This window comes from Lampris incognitus, chromosome 13 (genome assembly GCF_029633865.1).
Source record: "Lampris incognitus isolate fLamInc1 chromosome 13, fLamInc1.hap2, whole genome shotgun sequence".
In the NCBI taxonomy this organism is placed as follows: Eukaryota; Metazoa; Chordata; class Actinopteri; order Lampriformes; family Lampridae; genus Lampris; species Lampris incognitus.
This window is the reverse complement of record NC_079223.1, coordinates 29061061-29086111: the sequence shown is the minus strand read 5'-3', so window position 1 is coordinate 29086111 and position 25051 is coordinate 29061061. Positions and strand designations below refer to the sequence as shown.

The 25051-nt window shown below is 42.5% G+C and overlaps 1 protein-coding gene across 1 annotated transcript; it reads left to right on the top strand.

The window, feature by feature from the left end:
* Positions 1-5566: 5566 nt before the first annotated feature.
* On the top strand, positions 5567-24039 carry LOC130122854 (actin-related protein 2-B-like). The gene is given in 10 exon segments (XM_056291897.1): positions 5567-5659; positions 7803-7913; positions 15276-15491; positions 15656-15728; positions 16269-16405; positions 17085-17234; positions 20738-20883; positions 21197-21329; positions 23753-23800; positions 23802-24039. Coding segments are annotated over 10 exon segments (1185 nt in total). The 5' UTR covers positions 5567-5611; the 3' UTR covers positions 23925-24039.
* The last annotated feature ends 1012 nt before the right edge of the window (positions 24040-25051 follow it).

Sequence of the window (25051 nt, the reverse complement as noted above, 5' to 3'; positions counted from 1 at the left end):
GAATGATCTTGACCGAATGAATGTATGTTTCTTTTTTCTGGATAAGACGCTAGGCCTTAGTGACGAGGCCCTTGTGTCGCTATTCGAAATAATTGTAATTGACTTAATTTTCTGATTCTGTGTGAAATAATGTCTTTTAATATGATATATATATTATCTTCTGTGTTTGAAATTGTCATTTCATATGATATGATATATTTTATCTCAACATAAATCATTTCTAATATATGCAGCACTGGGTGTCTGTGTAATGATTGAGTATGTGTGTAGGTTTGGTTGGGATGTTGGTGAACGTGTCATTTTTGTAATTGCTCACACTACATCACATTACATGATCATGTCCTTTGCTCATTTTTACACAGGGTTACCTTTTGTTTTGCCTCACAATGCAACAAAAAATGTCGTATATCCTGAAGATCTTTTTACTCTTTGTATTCTCCATATTTATTGAAACATTATGTATTGTTTATAGGTATTTTTAATGGAATTTAGATTTAATTGAAGTATTTACCAATTCAGCCAGGATTAGTCACAGTTCAAATGTGCAGCAATGCAATCAATAGTTGTTGCAAAAGTAAAACACTCAAGTTACCATACTGAATATTTACATGAAAACAAATGTCCATTTTGTTCATTCTAATTGGTAGCCTATTTAAATACAGTAAACTATAAATAAGTAGACAGTGTGGAATAAAAATGTTCTTATGGACAACTATTACATGAAGTTTTTCGACTAAGGGAAGTATTTTATTGATTCATTTGAAGGGTCTCATTTCAAAGAGCCACTACAGACCCATAATAAAGTAAAAGTTTGTTGCATGAAAGTGAAAACGGAAAACTCTTAGGATGACTTCAAATAGTGACAATAAAATAGCATACATAATTATTATGGTTTATTAATTTAACAGAGTAACATGGCTCAATTTATGCCTTTAATAATTTGATAAGAATGTTTTAAGGTGTAGAAATTGCAGGAAAGTAGAGACGGACAATTTCTCTCACTGACTACATGAATGCGTGTATCATTTATTCTTCTGTACAAAATCACCATCATCAACAACATGGCGCAGCTCCAATCAACCTAGTCCTCGTTCCGCCCTCTCAAACCGGAAACCCTTTCTTAAAGGGTCCATGTCTACCAATTATGCTGAATAGTGCCCATATAATCCGCTACATATGTCCCCCCATATTCACCATAATAAAAAAAGTCAGCGTGGAGGGGGGCAGGTGTCCACAGGAGAGGCCTTAAGGACCCTGCGGCGGTGTAGGGGTAGGGTGGGTGGTGGAGGAACCTTAGGGGCCTTGTTGGGGGGTGAGGGCAGGGTAGGAGGACTCTCCCGCCGTGGGGGCTGGGCAAGTCCAACAGGTCGGTCCAAATCCAGGTGAGCTGGTTTGAGGCAATCTACTGAAATGCGCTCTGGCTTGTTGCTGACTTCCACAACAAAGTACTTGTTTCCGGTCTCCAGGACGTGGAACGGCCCATCGTAGGGAGGCTGCAGGGGTCCACGGTGGGCGTCATGGCGGATGAAAACATTCTGCCGTCTGCAGACTTGCGGGGATGTGAGACTGGGAGGCCGTGTTGTGAAGTGGGGACCGGTGCGAAAGCTCTGGCGTTATCCAGGAGCGTGGTCCGTTGACTGGCTGCAGACCAGCTGTGGTGTTGGGGATGAAATCCCCTGGGACCCGCAGCAGCTGTCCATAAACCAGTTCAGTGGACAAGGACTGGAGGTCCTCCTTAGGGGCGGTCCTGAGGCCCAGCATGACCCACGGGAGCCTGTAAACCCAGCTGCTATCCTTGAGGCTGGCCCGAAGAGCGGCCTTCATAGAGCAATGAAACCGCTCACACAACCTATTGGCCTGCAGATGGTACACGGTGGTGTGGTGGAGCTTCACCCCTATGCTCTCTGCGACTGCGTTCCAGAGCGCAGACGTAAACTGTGAGCCCCGGTCCAAGGAGAGGTCAGATGGGGTGCCAAACCGGGCAACCCAGGTGCTGATGACTTCTGGCCATTGAGTGGTCCTGTCCACCATGGTGAGCTATTAAGTAAAACCCGGGAGGGGGGGCAGGGGGCCCACTAGGTCCACGTTTACATGGTCGAACCTCCTTTCAAGCACCAGGAACTGTGCCTGGGGGCTCTGGTGTGGCGGTGCCCTTTAGAGCGCTGACACTTCATGCAGGTGTCAGCCCAGTCTCTCATGTCTTTTTTGCGCCCATGCCAGATGAACTTGCCTGCCACTAGTCTTTCAGACGGCTTTTTGCCAGGGTGGGAGAGGCCATGGACAGTGTCAAAAACACACCGCCTCCAGCCAGTGGGAATGACAGACCAGGGCCGACCTGTGGAGACATCATACAGGAGCGTGGTGCCAACATCGTCGAACACCACATCCTCTACCTGCAGCCCTGTGACAGCTGTCCTGAAAGCCTGCACATCCGGGGTGGCGGCCTGATCAGCTGCCATTTGGGCATAGTCAAGACTCAAGTGGACAGCCCCCGCAATGGCCCGGGAGAGGCAGTCAGCGATGAGGTTGGTTTTGCCAGCAACATGCTGTACGTCCGTGGTGAACTCCCGAGGTGTAGGAGAGCTGTCATTGCTGGTGGGCGGACCATGGCTCAGCCACCTTGACCATGGCGAACATCAGTGGTTTGTGGTTCACAAACGCTGTGAACTGGGGGCCTCCAGCAGGCAACGGAAGTGTCGAACGGCGAGAGCGAGGAGCTCCCGATCGAAGGTGCTATACTTCTGTTCACTGGGGCGTAACTGTCGGCTGAAGAAAGCAAGAGGCTGCCAAGCGCCGTTCACCCACTGCTCGTGCACCGCCCCGACTGCGTAGTCCGAAGCGTCTGTAGTAATGGCGATCGGAGCCTTGGCTGACAGGTGCGCCAACGTTGTTGCGTTAGCCAGAGCAGCCTTAGTGTCCACAAACGCCTTGTCCCTCTCCGCAGACCCGTCCACTGTGTTTGGTGCCTTGCCTTTCAGCGCCTCATACAGGGGTCGCATGAGTTGAGCAGCTCGGGGGATAAAGCGGTGGTAAAAGTTCACCATGCCGAGGAACTCCTGTAGGGACTTTACTGTGAGCAGTTGCGGTAACTTCATGATGGCTTCCACCTTTGACGGGAGGGGTACCGTCCCGTCTTTGGTGACTCGGTGTCCGAACAGACCAAACACCACTACAAACAAGACAGCACAAAAACACCTCTAGCAAGAAGATAAGGTGGAAGACCTGATTAGGACTGGGGGGGGGGGTAGACTACGCCAGTTTAGGGCCAGCAACTGAGAAAGCACATTCACCTTTAAATTGTAACCTGCCTATGGAATGGCCAGCTGAATTCCTTCTGAGCACCTAAGTGACCTTGAGGAGGAGTAGGAAGATAAAAGGTCTGAGAATGTAGGGGGGGTACCAATCCATTTAGTGCTTTAAAAACAATAAAACCTTAAAATCTCATCTAAAACTAACAGGAAGCCAGTGAGGGGAGTCAAGTATGGGGGAGATGTGATCCAACTTGGAATGAGAGGAAAGAGCTTTTGCCTGCAATTGGAAAAAAAACCCCAACCAGCAACCTTTCACCAGATTTTGTCTGTCAAAGTTAAAAGCGGAATAATTGTGTGTGTGTGTGTGCGTGTGTGTGTGTGTGTGTGTGTGTGTGTGTGTGTGTGTGTGTGCGTGCGTGCGTGCGTGCGTGCGTGCGTGCGTGCGTGCGCACAAGGTCGTATATTTATGATGGCGGTGCGAGGTTGCCAGAGAAATTGCTAATGGAGTCAGGGGGCCAAAAGCACAACCTCTGTTTTGCTCATTCGGCAAAAGGAAATTCTTTGACATCCAGCCTTTTAAGCCTTTTCAAGACGGTCCAACAAAGGCTGAAATAAATGCGTGCCATTACATTTAAGTGGAAGATAAGAGCTGGGTATCATCAGTGTAACAATTAAAAGAGATAGTTCCATACTCCCTAATAAGCAAACCTAAGGTGGGCCCTTGGGGTTTATGTAAAGGGGGCTGAGGAGGATGCTGACCGAGAAACTTCTATTCTTCACATATGATTTAAAACATTTTAGGGCTGTTCCCCGAATACCGACCCATTGTTCGAGTCTAGCAAATAGGAATACTGTTATCAGCTGTTTCAAACGCAGTACGGTCACACATACGCGAAATTAACATGGCGAATATTCAACTCCTGAGTGTGTCCTGGGTACGACGTTAAACTGCAACAGTCGGGTCGTCGACGACTAAACCGGCACCCCCATTTCAACCCTTGGGTTGTTGAGAGGAGGGTGTGTGCACACCCAGCAGGACCAAAAACAAAACCTGTCAAAAGGGCGGAGGAGTTCCTCTGTGAACCAACGGCCATCCATACCTGGAGAGGAGCTAGGGACTACCAGGTACTCCCCCTACTGAAACACGATGATGACTCAACCTGTTGAGGGAGGCATCAGCTATGCTCCTACGACCTCCATGGGTTACGGAACTGATGATGTGATGATATGCAACTCTCGTTCATTCATATTCTATGCGTGCGAAAGGGCGAATAAAACATTCGCTTCCGGTGGCGAAGGAAAATCGCATCTTCGTTTCGAGTGGAGTTCAACATTGGTGAACTTTGACCGGCCAATCCGAAGCCTCAACCGTGCGTGGTTGACTTCACTTGGCTGCAATTTGCTGTCGTTTTCTTAGCGAGACAGGGTGTCTAACCAGCCGGTATTGTACATTTCCCGTAAAAACTACAAACTGCCCCACGAGAGATGTTTCCTGGTTGGGAGACAGGCATTGAATTTAAATAAATGGAAAATATTGGAAATATATGGAAAATATATTAATGACATCAATTCATATTTCGCGGTGTTTGTTAGGTAGCTTAACTTGGCTGAGCTAGCTAACACATATTACTTGTACACCAATGTTCTTCCTTCGCATTCGTCCATGCAACTATGATAACAGTGAAAACATTTATGTTTGTGTACGTGCAGGCAAGAAATAAGTCAACATCAGTCAGGATTGATTGATATCATTTTTGTTGGTTATCTGCTCTATCTAATGCCCTGTGGATATTTTTGAAGTCTCAATAGCATATAAATGGATGAAGTAAAGACACAAACTTTGGTTACACTTAATTCAGTGGAGCTCATCATTCATTCATTTTGTTCAACATAGTTAAACTATTTATTTATTTTTTACTCTTCACAGGTGATTTCAATCATAAGTTTTCTTGACACAAATTCCTGTTAGTTTCCTGCACACATTTTCAAAATACCAAGGAAGTCCTATAGGAGCTTACAGTAATGGAAGAAATTACCCTTCAACGTTTGTTTTTTGACCTGTATTCATTTACATCGATAGTGATAGGAGGAGAGAAGATTGAAAGGCAAACGTGTTTTTTTTAAACGACATCCATGAGGTTAGCCTGAGCTTCTTTTTTGGGGGGGGGGTAGGATGCTCCAGCAGATTTGTTATTAATAATTTCTGAGAATATAGCTCTTATCGAACGCATCTCGGGGTACGTGAACGTTGTCTGTCACATACCGGACGTCCACCCTTCCCTTCCTCTGGGCCGGGCTGATGCTACTTCCGGCTTCCGAAGAAAGTTGAGGGAGGTTCGGTGGCAGCTGGGTTTTGTAAAATGGACAGCCAGGGAAGGAAAGTGGTGGTCTGTGACAACGGCACTGGAGTGAGTATATTACTACCGTCATTTGGCGCGTTATTAATACGAGGCCTGGTACAGTTAAATTGAACGACGCCGCTATATTCACCGTTTGCCGAAACAGGAAGTGGATCTGCTGCGCTGTCAACGTTACAGGAGCTAGCAGTGGTAGCTAACCAGTCAGTCCGTTAATTTCCAGTGATACGGAGCAGAACCATGAATAGCTGTTTAACCAGTTATTTAATCGGTAAAGGACGTCGAAAGGACCACGACGAAAATAAATAACGAGCTAGACTGTTCGGCTATGTAATTAAATAATCTCCCTGATGTTATCGAGTGACAGTTAAGCTGCTATCTGGAAGCTAACGCTAGCTAACTAGTAAATGGCAACATCTCTGTCAGCTGGTTTCCTCGCTCAATTAGCAAGTCTAGTTCAGTTAGTACTCTAGAGTAACTGGCAATATGGAGTGGAGTAGTTATGTATAGACATGCGATGGGTTGCACAAAACTACAACAAATAATGGACTGTTTGATAGTAGCCGTGTTTATTAGCCACCTAGTGAATTTTAGGCCTGGCTAATAGAGGAACAACCTATCCGCTTTTCATAACATCGGCAAGAAATACCTCACCTAACCCAAGTGATCCTGGGGTGAGTTAAGGTGTTTAGCCTTTGGAAACGATAATCACCTGTCTCGTTTACCCTTTAAAGATAGATCAAAAACCAAGGCCAAATATTTTGAATTGGCTATATCAAAGGTTATTGTATGTAACAGGTTAATATGTCAAATAATAAACTGTTAAATTGACCTACGCATACTCGGGGATGGTAACATATTAAGAGGACTTCACTTCAGAGCCCTCATGTTACATTCATTTCATTTATTCTCCCTTGCCCTTATCGGAAAGTAGACTTCAGCTGCTGATCACGTAGATGAGCAATAGAAGAGGATGTTCACTCGACATCTCAAAACAGTTATTTTTAAATACACGATTCTTAAGTGATGTGTGAAATAAAAAAGAAAAAAGCCTGCTATGTGCTAGATTGAAATGACAAGTCAAGCGGAAGTGAGAACAGACTTAACCACAGCCATGTACTGAAACACACATACTCTTGCACGTTACATGGCCTCTTTCACTGCATGGAGAACACAGCTGTGTTCCACTGTAAAATCTGGTGGTTTAACATCACCCAGTAGATTGGCAAACATACATTGCGTGTGGAACATCACAAGAGATCTTCTCAGAGTCATTATGACCCACAAATAAATTCAATATACAGGGCATTCATCGAACAGCAAATGTTTAGATAAAATTTCAACTTTTTTAATTCTCTCTTTATACGATGATCTTCTCATACTAAATTTGCCTGCACCTTTGGAAGTTGCAGTCTTTTGAATGTTTTTGAAACGTTAAGTATTGCATAGCTGATCATCTCTATGGAATTTACTAGTGGACCCTTACAATTTTTGAATAAGCCCATAGTCTTATTCTGCAGTGAAATATGGTTGTTTATGCCCAAAAGCAAGACAAAATTAAGCAGCTAGATTTTACAGTGGCCTGGTGCTCTGTTCCATGCACAGCCAGAGTTGAGGATGTTAGGACTAATATGTTGTTGAGGATGTTAGGACTAACATTCACCCATTGTATTGCTAGCATTTGTTTATAGCCTTGAGGTTATGCAATACTCAGATCGAATTTTTTTGCACTTAAAATTCTCCCACACTCAAGTGTCATAAACAGTTTTTCCCAGCAATAACAAAGTTATCTAGAAAGTTGTCATTTGACATGGGCAAAGAGACATATTTACAGCAGTGTTTTATAGTTTGTAATTTAGCAAATTGTACAGGGATATCAGGCTCTCACATGCAGTACAAAGGAACAGGGAAACACATACTGTGAGCTTAAAACCACTCTACATATGTACATTAAGCATTCTGTATTTTCAGAGATACCAATTTACATTTGAAAATGACACCCCTAAAAACACAAGGTTTCACAAGTTAAGTTTTAAATCAACCTGAGCGTTGTGAATTCAGACCAGTAGTATCAGCAGGTGCAGCTGGTAAGCCACATTGCTTATGGTGTTGTACAGTGAGTGTCAGTGGTGCTGGTGCTAATATATTTTCATCACTTCCTCTTTGCTTGCCCCCCCCCCCCTCCATGTCATAGTTTGTCAAGTGTGGCTATGCAGGCTCCAACTTCCCAGAGCACATCTTCCCTGCGCTGGTTGGCAGGCCTATCATCCGCTCCACAGCCAAAGTGGGAAACATTGAGATCAAGGTAAGTTCTGGTTCCCTCTCTGTTCACAGAATGACCTTTTTATTAGATTGTTTTTCAACCAAGTGGTCCCCATTGAGATACAGATTTTTGTTAAAGGGGAACTAAGTAAGGAATCAGCATCAGCAACATTACAGTTGCAGGCTAACAACAAAATACAACCCAAGTAAAACAGTAGTAGTGAGGGCAAAGTTGGGTTTCCCACAATGAGCACTCCGGTGTTGCACAGGTACAGCAAAGCAGCAGGCTCATAGGCCACATAAACATTAAGATGGCTCCTTATTTTGGCTTCCACAAGATCTTTGTTAACAGTTTAAACTCACTTAAAGACTCTAGCTCTTATAGCTGTAAGTGATTTTGACAGTCAGTTGCTTGAAGAGGGAGCAGAGTGCATTAACGCTCTTGATGTACTGTAATAGGCTTCATCTCCGACTTCAGGGGTCGATAGCACAAATGTATTTATTGGCCATAAATGATAAAATTCTGCAAGGGATGTTGCTAGGAAAAAAGCTCAATATTCTATACATTTGTGTAAATATAAGAATAATTGTGTAGATGACAGTCAGGTGATTGAGGTTGGCCAAGCCTAAATTTCAGATGCAGGCACCATCACATCCACTAAAATTACCAGCTTCTATATCTTCCTGTCTCCTGTTCTTTCCAGCTCTTTTATTTTTTCCATGCATTTATTTTGCTGTATTTTATATCTCTTCCCTCCATCACACTTTGTGCCCTCATGGTGAAGTAGAATGCTCAGAAGATGGTAAGTGTAGGTTGGTGTGTGCCTCCTGGAATTGCCTGTAGCAGAAAGTGTTATGCCGTGTTTGGAAATCTATAAAAATTGAGCTACCTGTCCTCTTTTCTTTTCATTTTTACTTATCTATTAATTTTCTCTGCTTCTCTGTTCATTTGTAATATTTAATCTTTGCTACTCATATAAGGTGTTATGTCCTTCCAAACTCTGTTAAAGAATGCCTAAACGCTAGACCATTTTAGTGTGTTTGCTGACATCTATAAGTTGAAATCCATCTAAAAGTTAAGAAATGTCTGGCTGGTCTTGGTATTCTGTGATGTAAGCATAGCAAGGTAAACACAGCTGCAGCTAATATGATAAATAATGGTTCCTTTTGATTTAGGTGTGCCAAAGAACCAGCATTGACATTCTACTACTACTGCTACTTTCGGCTGTTCCCGTTAGGGGTCGTCACAGCAGATCATCCGTTTCCAGCATCGACAGTACTACTGACAATTGCTTGTACAGACTTTGTCAGTGCTGATAGGTGTCTTGGCACACTTAAATCAAATAGACCCATTATTAATTTTATTATCTGCAGCTTTGTTTATCCTGTTATACTTACATCACAGAGTACCAAGACCAGCCTGGCATGTTTTTAACCTTTTAGATATTTTTTAATCTGTAGATGTCAGTAAACTCACTAAAATGGTCTAGGGTTTAGTCATTCTTTAATATTTAGTTTTGGCGCTCTCCAATGAAGTGACTTGCAGACAGACTGGTAGAAATCCAGACAACCAGACATGGATGGATTAATATTCAAGCACTTTGCTCTAATGTACTTGTTTTTCTGGCTGTAAGTGTAGCTTTGGTGGAAATAGCTGTAATGAATGAATCAAAGGTCAGCTGTTTTTGATGACATGCCAAAAGAAAAATTGGATGAGTTCTGCTCTCTCAACCACAGATGATCTGTTTGCGTACTTGAAGCTATTTAAGGGCTGCTGATTACAATAAATTTCAGTGTTATAGAAGCAAAGAAATGGCACCTAAAGGAACGTAAACTAATGTGAGCTGCAGCAGAGATGTGGCTAGTTTAAGGGTTAGTGCAGTGGTATGGAATTACGTACCATCAAGGTCTTTGTGTATTCAGGTTTTCAAGTCCCACCTGATTTCATGATTGGTTCTCCTCTCTCTGGTTGGAGGTGTGCTGTTCATGAATGAGTTTGATTGGTTGGATTGAAAACCTACAAAGGTACGGCTCCCTGGGTTAATGCCGAGCAGATCCTGCCCTACATGTACATGGGTTACATTGGAAATGGCTTAAGTCATGGTTTGACATTCCTCAGATACATTTGAACATTCAAGTTCTAAAGTTAGAAGAGCATCTAAAGAATATCAAACAGGGGAGAGTGAGGGGATTTAGGGAACAAGGAACTTTGTACTAAGTGCAAAATTAAAAAAGATCTGTATGATCTGTGGGTAGTGGATCTCTATTGTAAAGCATTCACAGGCTGAGCATTGCACGGCTATGAATCATTTCACTTGTGATGGAAATTTTTACACAAATGTACACAAAAACTGAGTATTGACCTTACAAGTCTGTACAAATTTGTTGGAGGGGTGCCTGGGTTAACCAGTTTTCAATGCTGGACTACCAAACTGGACAACTAGAAATCCATCCATCCATTATCCAAACTGCTTATCCTGCTCTCAGGGTCAAGGGGGATGCTGGAGCCTATCCCAGCAGTCATGGGGCGACAGGCGGGGAGACACCCTGGACAGGCCGCCAGGCCATCACAGGGCCAACACACACAACTAGACATTTTTGCCTAAATTCTTTTGTAGCACTGTGCTCAGTTGTTTGAAAATTAATGATGGTGGGCACAAACTCGAATACTAATTGTTGTAAACTAATGGGGAAAATGTTACACCTTAGTGTTTTTTAATGAATCGTCAAACTTTACTTAATGGTTTAAGCCCTATTAAGAGCCGTGATACGTAATCATGGGTGCAATGGAGTAGTTCAGCTGTGAGCTTTTTGTTTGCCAACAGGAAAGTTTATTCTGCTGTGGGTTCATTCTGTTCTTTCAGTGGGGGAGGGGGGACTTTTCAATATTTTGTTTTATGAGATAATCTTCACAAATGAACAAAGTGTTTACAGCTTTTGAAGTATGAATACAATTGATATGGGATAGGGCTGGGTAAGTCTGACAATCAAATCTCTTACTAAATACTGTGAGTGTAAGACTGAATACCTCTATCAATGTGACAATATTTTGGACATGACTATTGGTGCTTTCCTAAGGTATTTGCAAGCAAGACATTTTTTAGAAATTACCATTAGTAATTTAGATATCATGACCAAGCAGGTAGAGGCATGCATTGTTAATTTGAGTCAGCTAAAACAGTCAATAAAGTTCAGAATATTCTATCACTGTACAGTAATGCAGCCTTTAATACTAGGAAATAACATTTTAAGTTATATCATGGTATTCGGATAACCAAAATACGGGACGTTATCTAGTCTCATGTCATGATATTGATATACCAATGTACTGCCCTGCGTTAATGTAGGTAAAAGGTTTGACTACTTTTAGTGGTGAGCAGTTGGCCATTTGTTTACAGCTTGCAGCTCTATCCTATTTAAATGCTTAAATATTCACCTAACAAAGTCACTGATCAGTTTTTACTGCACAAAATAGAATGCTCAATTCCACAAATCTTCTGTTGATGTCAAATCTCACTTGAGGTATTCAAAGAAAAAAAAAGTAATTTTGCCCATGGAGAAAGCTGAGGGAACCCATGTCTCAAATATGCTAACTAACTTCTGGGTTTTAGGATTTCAAACTGGATCACTCCATTTGGCCAGTGAAATATCAAGTTTAGAGCATTTCCTTCACTGTCTTGGAGTGATTTACCTCCCAAGATGTGAAGGAGGTGCGGGCTCACCAGAAAACTCATCAGACAGCCGAATAAGGTTGACGGCTGAGAAACATCTGTTTCTGTTTGATTGAAAACACATGAAGTCCATGCCAGCATCCGGTGCTCTGCCAGTACCAAAGAGCCTCACAGTGAACTTGTAAAATGGCTGCAGTCTCTTTGCTTTTAATGACTTGGAATGTGAGATGCTTGACTGTGTGGCTAACACTTGGCTAACCCAGCGGCTGTTTAAATTACTAGGCGAGTTTGCATGTTACAAGTTTAATTTTTTTATTCTAAATTGTTTGAATGCTAGAGTGGGACACATTTTGTTACCTCATATCCTGCATCTTGGTAAATGTTTGTCATGTTTATGATTGGTGATAAAATGGTGTTTGTGCTTTAGGGGTGGGATATTAGATGTTTTGATGTGCATGCCCATGGAAACCGTTTATTACCCACACAGCAAAATGAAACTGGGCTGGATCCAGGCCAGATGTATCACAGCTTCTTGCGCGGATCCACCAAGACGCCAGTACAAAAAGCATGGCGGCATATTCAAGGATTCAAAGATCGTAAACGTTCTTTCTCTTAAACAGTCCACTGAAATCTGTTTCTGAAAAAAATTGAAGCTAGAAAAAGGGAATTCAGGTGCTGACACTTGACTCATTTTAAATCCACAAGGCCGAATTTAAAAATGGGTTCCGGTGTGCCCCGATGGCTCACCTGGTAGAGTGCATACCACATAAGGCTGAGTCCTTACTGTAGCGGCCTGGGTTTGAGTCCGGCCCGGGCCCTTTGCTGCATGTCATCCCCTCTCTCTCCCCTGCCTTTCCTGTCTCTCTCGACTGTCGCTATCGAATAAAGGCGGAAAAGGCCAAAAAATAAATCTTTAAAAAAAAAAGGGGGTTACAACTTTCGTAAAGAGGCCACACTCTGGCCAGAGGTGCAGAGTGGTGTAGGAATGAATGTGATTGGTATAATGATCTGCCGGAATCGGCGCAGAGGCAGGGGCCGCCCTAGGGGCGGATGTGATTCCTATGTGGATCTGCTGGACTGTGGGCGGATCCGGCCCAGTTTCAGCTGCTGTATGGGTAACCTGTCATGACCAGTGTAAATCTTGATAACAGAGGGGTTTTATTATTGATCCAAAAGATTTAAGAGGCTTCCGAGTGTTGAACTTTCAAAATGCGAACTTTAATTTTCTCCCAGTGTATGGGTATTTTTGGTGAAGAAATCAATAGAGCTTGGTTGATGGGTGTCAGTCTTATAGTACATCTTTTAACTGAGAAAGCTTTAGAACAGACAGACATTTATATGCCGGGGAGTACCATGAGTATGCTTTTTTCCCCAACCAACTACTGATTTGGTCTGTCCTCTTTGGTTGAAATTGTGCTATCCAGGTAACTAAGGTTGTGATTGATTTGGTAGAGAACCCTGCATACTTTTGGCACACCAAGGCACATGGTTGCCTATGTCTGCTGTTTAAAAGTGTTGTTTTCAATTGTAGGGATGCACCGATACAACTTTTTTTCAGACCAAGTACAAGTACTTACATTTGGGTACTTGCTGATACTGAGTACCAATAGGAATACTTAATAATAATGTCATTATAGCTCTAAAAATGACTTTGAAAACATGTTTTATTTTCATCAGATGTTCCTCACTTTCTGACTGGAACAAATTAAATATACAACATGATGCTGTTGCTGACATTTTAACATTCAACTTTGTGTTTTCCTGACATGGCACTGCCACACATTTCGCTTAAATGTAACCTGTAACACATTGAGTGGATTTCAGTACAACATACAACTGTAGCAGAACAAATGTTTGTGCCAGGCATGGACGCGACGTGTCACGTGGGTGGGGCGGAGCGGGTTTTTTACCTGCTACACCAACTGCGTCTGTGTTGCATGTGGTTGTATGCCAGCCTTGTTTTTTGCTTCACTGCGTGCATATTGAATTTTGCCAAATGATACTGCAGTTGGTATTTTTAAACAGATTGTACTTGTATTTTAGACAGTTCTATGTAGAGTTTACCTGTTGAAGCAAAAAAAAAAAAAAAAAAAAAACGTGGCTGGCACACACCCACATGCAACACAGTCGCAGTGTAGCAGGTAAAAAAACTCCGGTCCGCCCACTTACGTGAAACGCCATGGCTGTGCCTGGGCTATCTGCGCTCATCCAAGTTACACACGCTTGTAGGACTGTCAATGCATATTCTAAATTTGAATGTATAATCCAGTTGTAAAAAAAAAAAAAAACGACGTTCGAGTGTGGAAATTAATATTCATTCGTGTGGAAAAAAGCACTTTATCTTGGCTATCTGTCTTGTGAGATTTTTACATTTATATATAGATATAGATATATTCCAACGTGACACATATTCTATGCGCACTGTTTGGAACTATCCGGGGCTCCCATGATCCGCCATTGCTGTTAAATAATTGGCCCATTGACGTCTACGGAGTTGACGTAACTCTCTCTTTCTAGGGCTCTGGGCGTCCCTACAGACACAATTGGTCGTGTTTGCAGGTGGGAAACCGGATGTGGGTATGTGTGCTAGTCGCTGCACTAGTGCCTCCTCTGGTCGGTTGGGCGCCTTTTTGGGGGGGAGGAGGAACTGGGGGGAATAGCGTGATCCTCCCACATGCTACGTCCCCCTGGCAAAACACCTCACTGTCAGGTGAAAAGAAGCGGCTGGCGACTCCACATGTATTGGAGGAGACATGTGGTATTCTGCAGCCCTCCCCAGATCAGCAGAGGGGGTGGAGCAGCGACCAGGATGGCTCAGAAGAGTGGGATAATTGGCTGGATGCAATTGGGGAGAAAAAAAGGGGGGAAAATCCATTCATTCATCTTCAGCCACTTCTGCGGGGTCGAGTCGCGGTGGCAGCAAGCTAAGTAGGGTACTCCAGACATCCCTCTCCCCAGCAACGCCCTCCAGCTCCTCCCGAGGGGGTCCCAAGGCATTCCCAGACCAGATTGGACATGTAGTCCCTCCAGCGAGTTCTGGGTCTACCCCGGGGTCTCCTCCCAGTTGGCCGTGCCTGGTAAACCTCCAAAGGAAGGTGCCCAGGAGGCATCCTAATCAGATGCCCGAACCACTTCAACTGGCTCCTTTCAATGCGAGGGAGCAGTGGCTCTACTCCAAGCTCCCTCCAGATGGCCGAACTCCTCACCCTATCTCTAAGGCTGAGCCCAGACACCCTACGGAGGAAACTCATTTCAACTGCTTGTATCCGCGATCTAATCCTTTCGATCACTACCCAAAGCTCATGACCATGTGTTTTTTTTAGAAGGAATAATCGAACGTCATTTTTGGCCAATTTTGACAGCCCTACACGCTTGTAACTTTGTCATTTCTCACTCCGTTTAGATAAATAGCACATCGACGTTTTTGTCTCTTCTTGGCCATCGCTCCACGTAGTCTATCTGGTTCCACCTCCTCCCATACGAATGGCAAAAAAAAAGCACTGCTTACTTTTCTCAATTTCTGTAGGAATTGTCGGGTATCCGGTGCAGTTGTTTCGGAATAGTTTTACGAGTATGAGTATGTGAGGACAGTATCGGACTGGTATCGGTGCATCTCTAGTTTCAAGACCAACGTTTGGTGCTGATCCCTTTTCAAGGACCATGACAGCTGAATTTTATGGAAATTCTGTTGACGTTTCACAACCCCTCTAACACCCCTTTTCTTTCCTTTACAGGACCTTATGGTGGGAGATGAGGCCAGCGAGCTGCGCTCTATGCTGGAGGTCAACTACCCGATGGAGAATGGTATCGTCAGAAACTGGGATGACATGAAACACCTGTGGGACTATACCTTTGGCCCTGAGAAGCTCAACATCGACTCACGCAACTGTAAGATTCTGCTGACTGAGCCGCCTATGAACCCCACCAAGAACCGGGAGAAGATCATTGAGGTGTTATTGTTGTCTTAATATTTTTGAGAGCATATTGAGTGTAGGAGTGAGTGAGTGAAGGAGTTTTTGAGAGTTGGAGTGAGTGGCGGACAGTTAAAAGTGTGCTTCTTAGTATATGTTTTCAAAGCTCTCCTCCTTTCCCCCCATTTTTATTGCCTGTGCAGGTAATGTTTGAGACCTACCAGTTTGCTGGAGTCTACATTGCCATTCAGGCTGTGCTTACTCTGTATGCTCAAGGTAAGAAAAATAAAAATGAACAGTAAGATTTCACAATTATTTTGGTACTGGTTTTGTTATTTTTGTAATGGTATAATGTTAGTCACTTGAACAATACTATCTTAAATAAAAAAATAACAACCCAAGAACTTGAAGAAGTGATCACAAAACAAACCAGGACACAAGATTCAAAGGTTTGTTTGTCACATACTTAGTGTACAAGTACAATAAGCAGTGAAATAATTTTTGGCAAATGCCAAAGACGAATGGCAACTATTGATTTGTACTGTATATTGTCAACTATGTATCAGACTTTGATATTTTTACAAACACACATTCATACAGACACTAAACAAGTAAATTCATAAATAGCATGAACAAATTGACAATTCATCTGTGGCTGGGTTTATTAATTTGTGTCTTCAAAGTGTTATTTTTAGCAGAACATTGCCCTGAGTAGAGCAGTTGAATTTATGACTAACCTGTAGAAACCTTTGCTGGATGACCATAGTGTTGGATATTAACTCTGTGTGTATGTGTGTGTGTGCTTCTGTTATACAGGCCTTTTGACGGGTGTGGTGGTGGACTCAGGTGATGGGGTTACACACATCTGTCCAGTGTACGAGGGCTTCAGCCTACCCCATCTGACACGTCGTTTGGACATCGCAGGCAGGGACATCACCCGCTACCTCATTAAGGTACTTGACCCAAAGGTCAAAGTGTTACAAAAACCCATCTATTTCCAATCTGGTGGCTGTCACAAGTTTTTTTTTTTTTTCCCACTTGGTCATTGTTGGAAACAACGATTATAACATTCGAAGTAAAGTAAATCGACAAATCGCAGTTATGAGATGCAAATCAGGTTTGCCTAGATGAGAGAGCATACGTGCGTGCGTGCGTGCGTGTGTGTGTGCATGCGTGCGTGCATGTGTGTGTGTGTGAAAACATGAGTTCTGTAATATATTATATACGTCCTCCCCAAAGTAATGGTCCCAGCAAAGCTGATTTGCATGTTGTTCAGTGGTAATAGAACTTGTAGAGACAAATGCATTGTTTTTTTTGCTGAGAATAACATGGAGAAGGTCACTGCAAGGCAGAAGCATTGTAGCTGATGAAAATAACATTGAAACATTGGCATAATTCATTAATTTTTTGCATCATGACTGTGTGGCAGTCTTGCTTCATATAATGGTGGAATTTTAATTAAGCTTTAACATTTGTTTTAAAAAGCGCAATACAGATGTTCATTTTCATTATTTTTTCAAACCAGAATCATGGCTTTTTACCCTCCTCACTTCCTCTTTGCTTTCTTTTATTCTTCCTTCTTTTCCTTCCTCACTCTACCCTTCTTCCCCCACCTCTCCATTCACCCCCCAGTTGTTGTTGCTGAGGGGCTATGCCTTCAACCATTCTGCAGACTTTGAGACGGTGAGGATGATGAAGGAGAAGTTGTGCTATGTTGGTTACAACATCGAACAAGAACAGAAACTGGCCCTGGAGACCACCGTTCTTGTTGAGTCCTACACGGTAGGCACACGCCCACTAACAAAAAGGAGTCAAAACAAGACTCTTTCATGAGGAAGAGGGAGCAGTGCACTCACCATACTGTTTTTTTTTCTTTTTCCTATATGTTTGTGCACTGTGAAAGATAAGTGACAGAGTTCCCGGCAGGATTTGATCCTAGAATTGCAGGAACATCAGTATGAATCCAGAGGCAGCAGACATAACCACATGACCATCTCTGAGCATATCCAATGCTATTTTAAATCTTGGTGAGCACATGTCTATAGGCAGACTGTGAATTGGTTTTCACCTTAACTAGCCTACAACCCTCTACATGGATCTGAAGTGGTGGTAGTGTGATGTAGTTGTAATCTATTTATTTAATATTTAGTTTGTTGTAATAGTCCCTGTATTCAGCTCAAGGTGTTTTTTACTTGGTGGTGAAATAGTTTCTCCCCTGCTGCTTGAGCCCATCCTGCCACTTCATACATTCACACATTGTCACACTTTTAGCTAAGGTGCACAGGTTTATGTTGTAGCCTCTGGGACAGCTACCTATGAAGGTAGATGCAGTGTAGAAGGAAGAGTAATAGAAAGAAGGTAGGTGAGTGCTTTATGCACTTAAAGGCTTTCATATTTAGTGTTATGTGTGTATTTTGCTCACCACTGCCCACTTGGGACAGCAAACCAGTAACAACAGTAGAGGCAAGCTTGATATGGGAGAGTCGCTGGTTCAAATGAACTGATGGGATGGGGTTGTTGTCTGGGCTGACAATCTGAGGTTTGTCAGGTACAACAACCATTATGACATTATTTCCTTAGGCAAGGCACTTCACCCTAACTGCCTGAGGTTACACTGTTCTGTGGCTGATGCTGTGTTGCCGTGTCTTTCATAGATGTCTGTCTCACTGTCAGTCACAGACAGGCAGAGGGAAGGACGGACAGACAGGCAGATAGATAGATAGATAGATAGATAGATAGATAGATAGATAGATAGATAGATAGATAGATAGACACAATGTAGGACCAATTGGATGTATCAAGTGTAACTTAACTATAACATAACAGTGGGCTGGTAAGGACATGAGCTTCTGAGTTGGACATTTTCGCACTGACTGCTTCTAGCTGATAAGTAGCCACAATAGTCAATATCTCCTCTACACTACCGCTTTCTCACTCAACATGATTTCATTTGATTTAATCAAGTGAGCAATACCTCAGTGACTCCTAATAAGGAGATCCATAATGGTGTTCCCAAACGTATTTTAGAGTCTTTATCAATGCTGTACAACTGCTATTAGAGCCCAATGAGCTTAGTCAGTCCCCTCTCTCTGGTTGATGGTATGCTTACTTGTGAATTCAACAGGTTTGGTGTTTAGGAAAATTTCATGGAAAAATAGTCAATGTACAGCAAGGCCAATGAAAAAAGTGTTGCTGCCCTCTCATGGATATTGTGAGAATGACTTATCATAACTTGGCTCTCTTCCCTCCATCCCCATTTAATCCTGAAAGAGCTGAGTGATTTTTTTTCCCCATGCTTATTCAGATCCAGAGTAATTTATTGAAATTCAAAGATACATGTGACAGTTGAAAAAACACAGAAGCAATTTAATTACTAATTTGTGAGATTGTTTAGACTGTGACAGTCTTTAACATGCCTCTTAAATCAGCTCCACTTCTATTAAGAAAAGCTGAGACTTCGTTGTTTTCTCTAAGGCTGAAAAAAATTATTTTATAGATGTTCTTTGTGTAACCTTCCCCAACTGAATAAAATGTCCACTTCCTTAAATATCTCTAAATAAGAACACATAAATATATAGATTAATATTCCCCACCTCGTATTTGGGTTTTTTTTTTTTTTTATCTTGTTCTTTCTTCTGACCAATCCATGACCACAGGGTTATGGTGAGGACAACACCCTGACCTTTGCATGAAACCGAAGTTTACTGTTAAATTGTGTGCATGTTCCCCTTAATAACAGTGACAGCTTAACTCTTAAAACTTTCAGCGTGAATCTGAATGTAAAATGAGAATGTTGGCCATTCCTCCAGACCTTAGGAAGTTAATCTGACCAAATAGGAACAACCATATTTGGTCAGATGTGTTAAGCAGCTGTTTGTTGGGTCGGCCATTTTAACCTAGCATAGCAATACTTTTCCAATGAAAACCGCGAGGGATTCCCCCCCCCCCAAAAAAAATCCTCATTTGAGTACACCACATGCAGACAGATTTATATTTCAGCTCAAAATTGAATAATTGAAGAATACAGAATACCTTCCAAAGCTGTTATTTTTTTTCCTTTTAGAATTTGTTATTCACAAGTGCTGTTAAGTAACCAAAACTGATGGAGCGACTAAATCTGTTGGTGCACCCGTCTAAGTGGCCTACCACATGCCTTGTGTTGGCTCTGGAGGCGGCATTAGGACAAGGCACAGCTGCTGACTAGCTGTTTTCTCTGGGACCAAAACATATGGGGGTGGAACACTCCCTCCGGTACGCTTGCTTGTCTTTCCGAGGCCCTTTTTCCCTGCAGATGGAACCACAGGATCTAAATGCAGGCCCTAAAGTCCTGTGTTTATGCATGCATACCTAGCACACATTGTGTCGTGAGAGTGTGTGTGTGTGTGTGTGTGTGTGTGTGCGCACACGCTGAAACAAGGAGGGCAATGTTACTGTGGCTGACGGGACCTGAACTGAGCACTACATCATTTCCTGTGAGACCACAGTGCAGCCCTCCACTTCCTCCCTCTGGCCTCAGCTGAATGAAGCCTTTTTTTAGATACACACATTCAGTCTTCTCAGCATATTGCTAAACAACATCTATTCATTAACTTAACATGTAGCATTGTCTGATTCAAAAATCACAATCTCCTTTCCATGTACAGTAGAGTGGTTCAGGGGGAAAGTGTTTGAATGTTTGTATGTTTGTTTTTGTTTTTATAACCCGGAAGTGTTTTCTTTCAGTTCTGCCTCGATGGGGGAAAAAACAAAGATTTGGTTGAATGCCTTAAAGCGTGCAAAATGGAATCAGAACATTGCAAACCTCAGTACATTATCCTCATGTACTAATTTCATAATTTTCCTTAGATTTTAATTAAAAGGTGTACTTGGTATTGTGCAATTTGAACTGTACCAGACCCATTGCAATTCAACAACATTGTTGATCCTGGTTCTGACCATTTTTAGGGAGTTGTATATAGAAAAATAGGAAATAACGGGTATTTTTGAACAAAATTATAAACAAAAAAATGGTCAGTTGTGTCTCCTGTACAAGATTCACACGTTGTTTTGTATTGCTCAGAATCACGTTGCACTGCTGAGATAACGTATTAACACTAGTATATACAGAACAGGGGAGTATTGACCTTAATAGGCGGTTTTAAATAAATGAAACTGGCAAATTTAGTGGACAATTGTACAAGTGCAGTTTACAGTGCAATGTGCATTTAGTCAGATATCCACTAAAGTGTATTCATTCACAAGCACTCGATTGACCTATGCGCGCCCCCCCCCCCCGCCACCTGTAGCTTCCAGATGGCAGGGTGATCAAGGTAGGTGGGGAGAGGTTCGAGGCCCCTGAGGCGCTTTTCCAGCCCCACCTCATCAATGTGGAGGGAGTAGGTGTGGCAGAGCTGCTCTTCAACACCATCCAGGCTGCTGACATAGACACCAGGTACAGCTCTTGTGCGTTTATGCTTATATACACACACACACACACACACACACACACACACACACACACACACACACACAATGTTTTGTATAGTCCACAATTAGGTGCAGAAAGTACAGAAAACATAATTTTGACAATACCAATGTGAAGCTAAGAAAAGTACTCTTTCTCATACATAGTCATACAAGTCCTCATCAAGTCATAGTTAGTCTCAACTGGCCAGGGATAAATTATTGGCACTCTCCTCCCTTCCACATTGTCTCTCTGTCTCTCTCCCTTCCTATTCTCTCTCTCCTTACACCCCCCCATGTAGGGCGGAATTCTACAAACACATAGTGTTGTCAGGGGGCTCCACCATGTACCCTGGTCTGCCATCTCGGCTGGAGAGGGAACTCAAGCAGCTCTACCTAGAGCGTGTGCTCAAAGGCGACGTGGACAAGCTCTCGGTGAGATCACATTCTTTCATTCCTAGTTCATGTATGTAGCTGCAAAATACAATCAGTTTCATGTACTCGTCATCCCTTGGCTCAAATATAATTGAGAGGAAACTTGTCCACTAGACTTGTCCCTATGATACCATTTTTTACACCTATGTTGCGATCCTTTAAAACAGTTGTCCTCAACTTTATGCCGTGGTGGGTCATGTGTATGTGGGTTTTCTTTCCAACCCGAAACTCCACCAGCTGGTTTCACTGATGAGCCCATCTTCAGTCATATGTGGAGGGCTAAGTAGTGAAATCAGCTGGTGTAGTGTTGGGTTGGAAAGACAACCTGCATACGCATGGTCCTCCACGACACATGGTTGAGAATCACTGCTTTCGTGCCTTCGATAAATGGTATTACCGTCTTTTGCTTCTAGAGGGGGTCATTGTAGGGTGACCAGATTTTCAAAATCCCAAACCGGGACCCTAAAAAAGTGTACTGCACGTTCGTGCACACGCACACGCATATGCACACGCTCACAAGCTTGTCTGTCTCACCAGACATGATACACTGAAGGATTTTTATCCCCTCCCACCAAAAAAAGACAGGCTAGAGTAGCTGGGACTCAGGACACCCAGCTTGAAACCGGGACAATCCCGGATAAACCGGGATATCTGGTCACCCTAGGTCATTGGCCTTCCTTATTGTGGAATTATCTGCTGTTATGCTGCATAATGATGCTCAAAGTTTGGAAAAACTGCTGTTTCTGTGAGGCTGTAATTTACAGGAGGTTTAATTTCAAGTCAGTAACAGCAAGCAACACTGCACAACTGGACATTGATATCTTTCATACTGTTGTTTGGTTTGTGAATGGCATGTTAGGCACATTGATGCACACATTAATTTATTAGCCAGCAACCTTTAGCACTGGAGCAATAATAAGTGCTTATATTATGAAATTACAAAACACCAGTGTTGACAGTATTGAGTTAAAACCACCTGTGTGACTTCTGTAATGTATGCCACAGTGAAAACTGTCTATTGGTCTACTGATCTGTCTACTGGTCTGCTGTCTACTGATCAGTTTTTGGTTATAGATGGGAGATATTTCAGCCTAATTTTTCTTTATAGTTTGGACTTATTGATGAAATAATATTTCATCAGGAAAACTTGTATAAGAAACTAGCCTTGTTGGATAAAAGCATCTGCTAGATGAAGAAATGTAAAAATGTAAATGCAATCAAGAACATAGATTTTAACAGCATCCATTTTAGTTTAAGGCATATGAGAAGAAAACACAAGTGGGAGAATTATAAGTCATTAAATGTTGGCTCTGCAGAGATGTAATGCAGCAGCAACTGATTCTCATCTGAAAGAACCAAATGTCCATTGGAGCCTTGCACTTTTGATGCTGCACACATTATTCCATTATTCTTCCCCTATTGTCTATGTTGTCTTTGTATTGGGTGATTTTACAGCATGCAGTACACTTATTAAAAAAAATAACTAACAGGTGGATCGCTGTGGAATTCATTAGCTGTTGAAGAGGGTGATTCAGTTGCGTTATGCAGGTTGTGCTTTCAACTATTGCATCAATTGGATGGAAATATCAAATGTAGTTTTATTATTATTAAAGAAATTATTAATTTGATCAGAAAGGAGCATGAAAATAGGTAGGAATAATAGGATGAAGAGAGATACAGCAATGTCCTCAACTCCTGTTGGGACCTGATTTTTGGCTGGCTCGGAGTACCAGATGAGTGGTGTTTGCCAGAGATTAAATCAGAAGGTAAATGACAATCACAGGAATGTATGAGCGCATCAGTATATGATACTTTTCTGTAACTGACAAATTATCTGATGCCATATTTATTGCCCCCATGTATATATCCATCCAGTTATTGAATTATCGTAACATTCAAAATTCATTATAGCAACTTTTTGCCCATTGTAGGGTTTAGGTCCAAACCTTAGCAGTGCACCCTTCCCCGCCACTAGATGGCACTAGGAGCAGAGGCTTCACCAGATCCTTAAGACTGTGCAATTTCCAGCAGACTCTTCTCTCAACAGAAATGGTTTTGATAACGTATGAATTTCTAAAACTTAAGAAAATTATAACTTCATAAAATTGTTCAGTAAAACAAAAAAAAGTTCCTCCTGATTTCACCAAACCCATACATTTATATCCTTTCAGGACAACAATTCCTTTGCCTTGAGTATGTGTCCATTCGCCCTAATGATGGAAATCTCACTTTAGATACTCCTTATTGCTATATCAGTTTGTTTGGTATTGTCATAAGTTGTGCTAAAAAAGTGGCTCAAGGTATTTTGATAGCATGTTAAAAGGGTTATATCTTAAATAAGGCTGTACCCATATACCTGTGCAAATAACCAAGACGTTTTATCAGGCCAAGCTTCTTATATCTTCCTGTCACTGCCTCTCTAGAAATTCAAGATCCGCATCGAGGACCCTCCCAGGCGCAAGCACATGGTGTTTCTTGGGCGGGGCAGTGCTTGCTGACATCATGAAAGACAAGGACAACTTCTGGCTGACCCGGGAGGAGTACCAGGAGAAAGGAGTCCGTGTGCTGGAGAAGTTGGGAGTAACCGTCAGATAAACCACTGGATGGATAGACTCCGCTCTCTGTCTTTCTTTCTCTTTCTTGCTCTCTTCTCGGTCTCTCTCTCTCTCTTCTCGGTCTCTCTCTCTCTCTCTCTCTCTCTCTCTCTCTCTCTCTCCTCTCTCTCTCTCTCTCTCTCTCTCTCTCTCTCTCTCTCTCTCTCTCTCTCTCTCTCTCTCTCTCTCTCTCTCTCTCTCTCTCTCTCTCTCTCCTCACACACACACAAACACACACACACATATATAAATGTAGATCTAGACACACATATACATTCTCCCCCCTTCCTTATTGCAGAGTATATAAGTATTTATCCATTTCTCTTTACAGCTCGCTGATACTCCCATAACAATTGAGGGAGTCACTCAAACATCTCTCTCTCACTCCTGTCTCTCTCTCTTTCGCTCTCTGCGCTCCTCTGTCTCCTCTCTGATTGGCCTGTAGTTTAGTTAATCCTACCTGGTGTGGGATTGATTGGCTAAAGCCTCTTAAGAAAACTGTGAGAACCCAACCCCCTGTTTGCAGAGTACATTAAAATCATGCCCTTCCATGTACCTGGGCTCAAGTGGTACTTGTGTGAATTATTTTTGGGTCTGATTACCCCTGTCTGCTAATGGTTAAATATTCATCCAGGGTAGGAAAGTAACGCCAACCACTTGCTAGTAACATTGGGCTGTAGATGGTCGGTGAATCTGCTCTAACGGCCATTTTTGACGGGTAACCAACCGTCATTTTGTGGTTCAGTTGCATACTACAAATTGGTGTGGCTGGTGAAATGGTGGGAGCTCTCGTCAAGCTGTATAAAACCATCAGCCTTTGCAGTAAGTGGGCCAGTATGTTATTTTCCTTCCCTGGTTTAGACTCTGGAGGGGACAAGTTGACACGAGATTTTCTAAAGCACCTTCTAACCTTCGGGGATGTCACGATCAGGGTCCACACCAAGAACAGCCACGGGCTGCACTCTCTTCGTCTTGACTAGTTACTTATCCAATTCAGTGAGAACTGATCACATTTTTATATATGAGATCTTTTTTTTCTCATTTCTTGGAGAGGGATTTATTTTGCTTTTCCATCTGGTGGATGTATGTTTTTCCTTTTTAGCTTTGAACTTTTTTTTTTTAATTGTT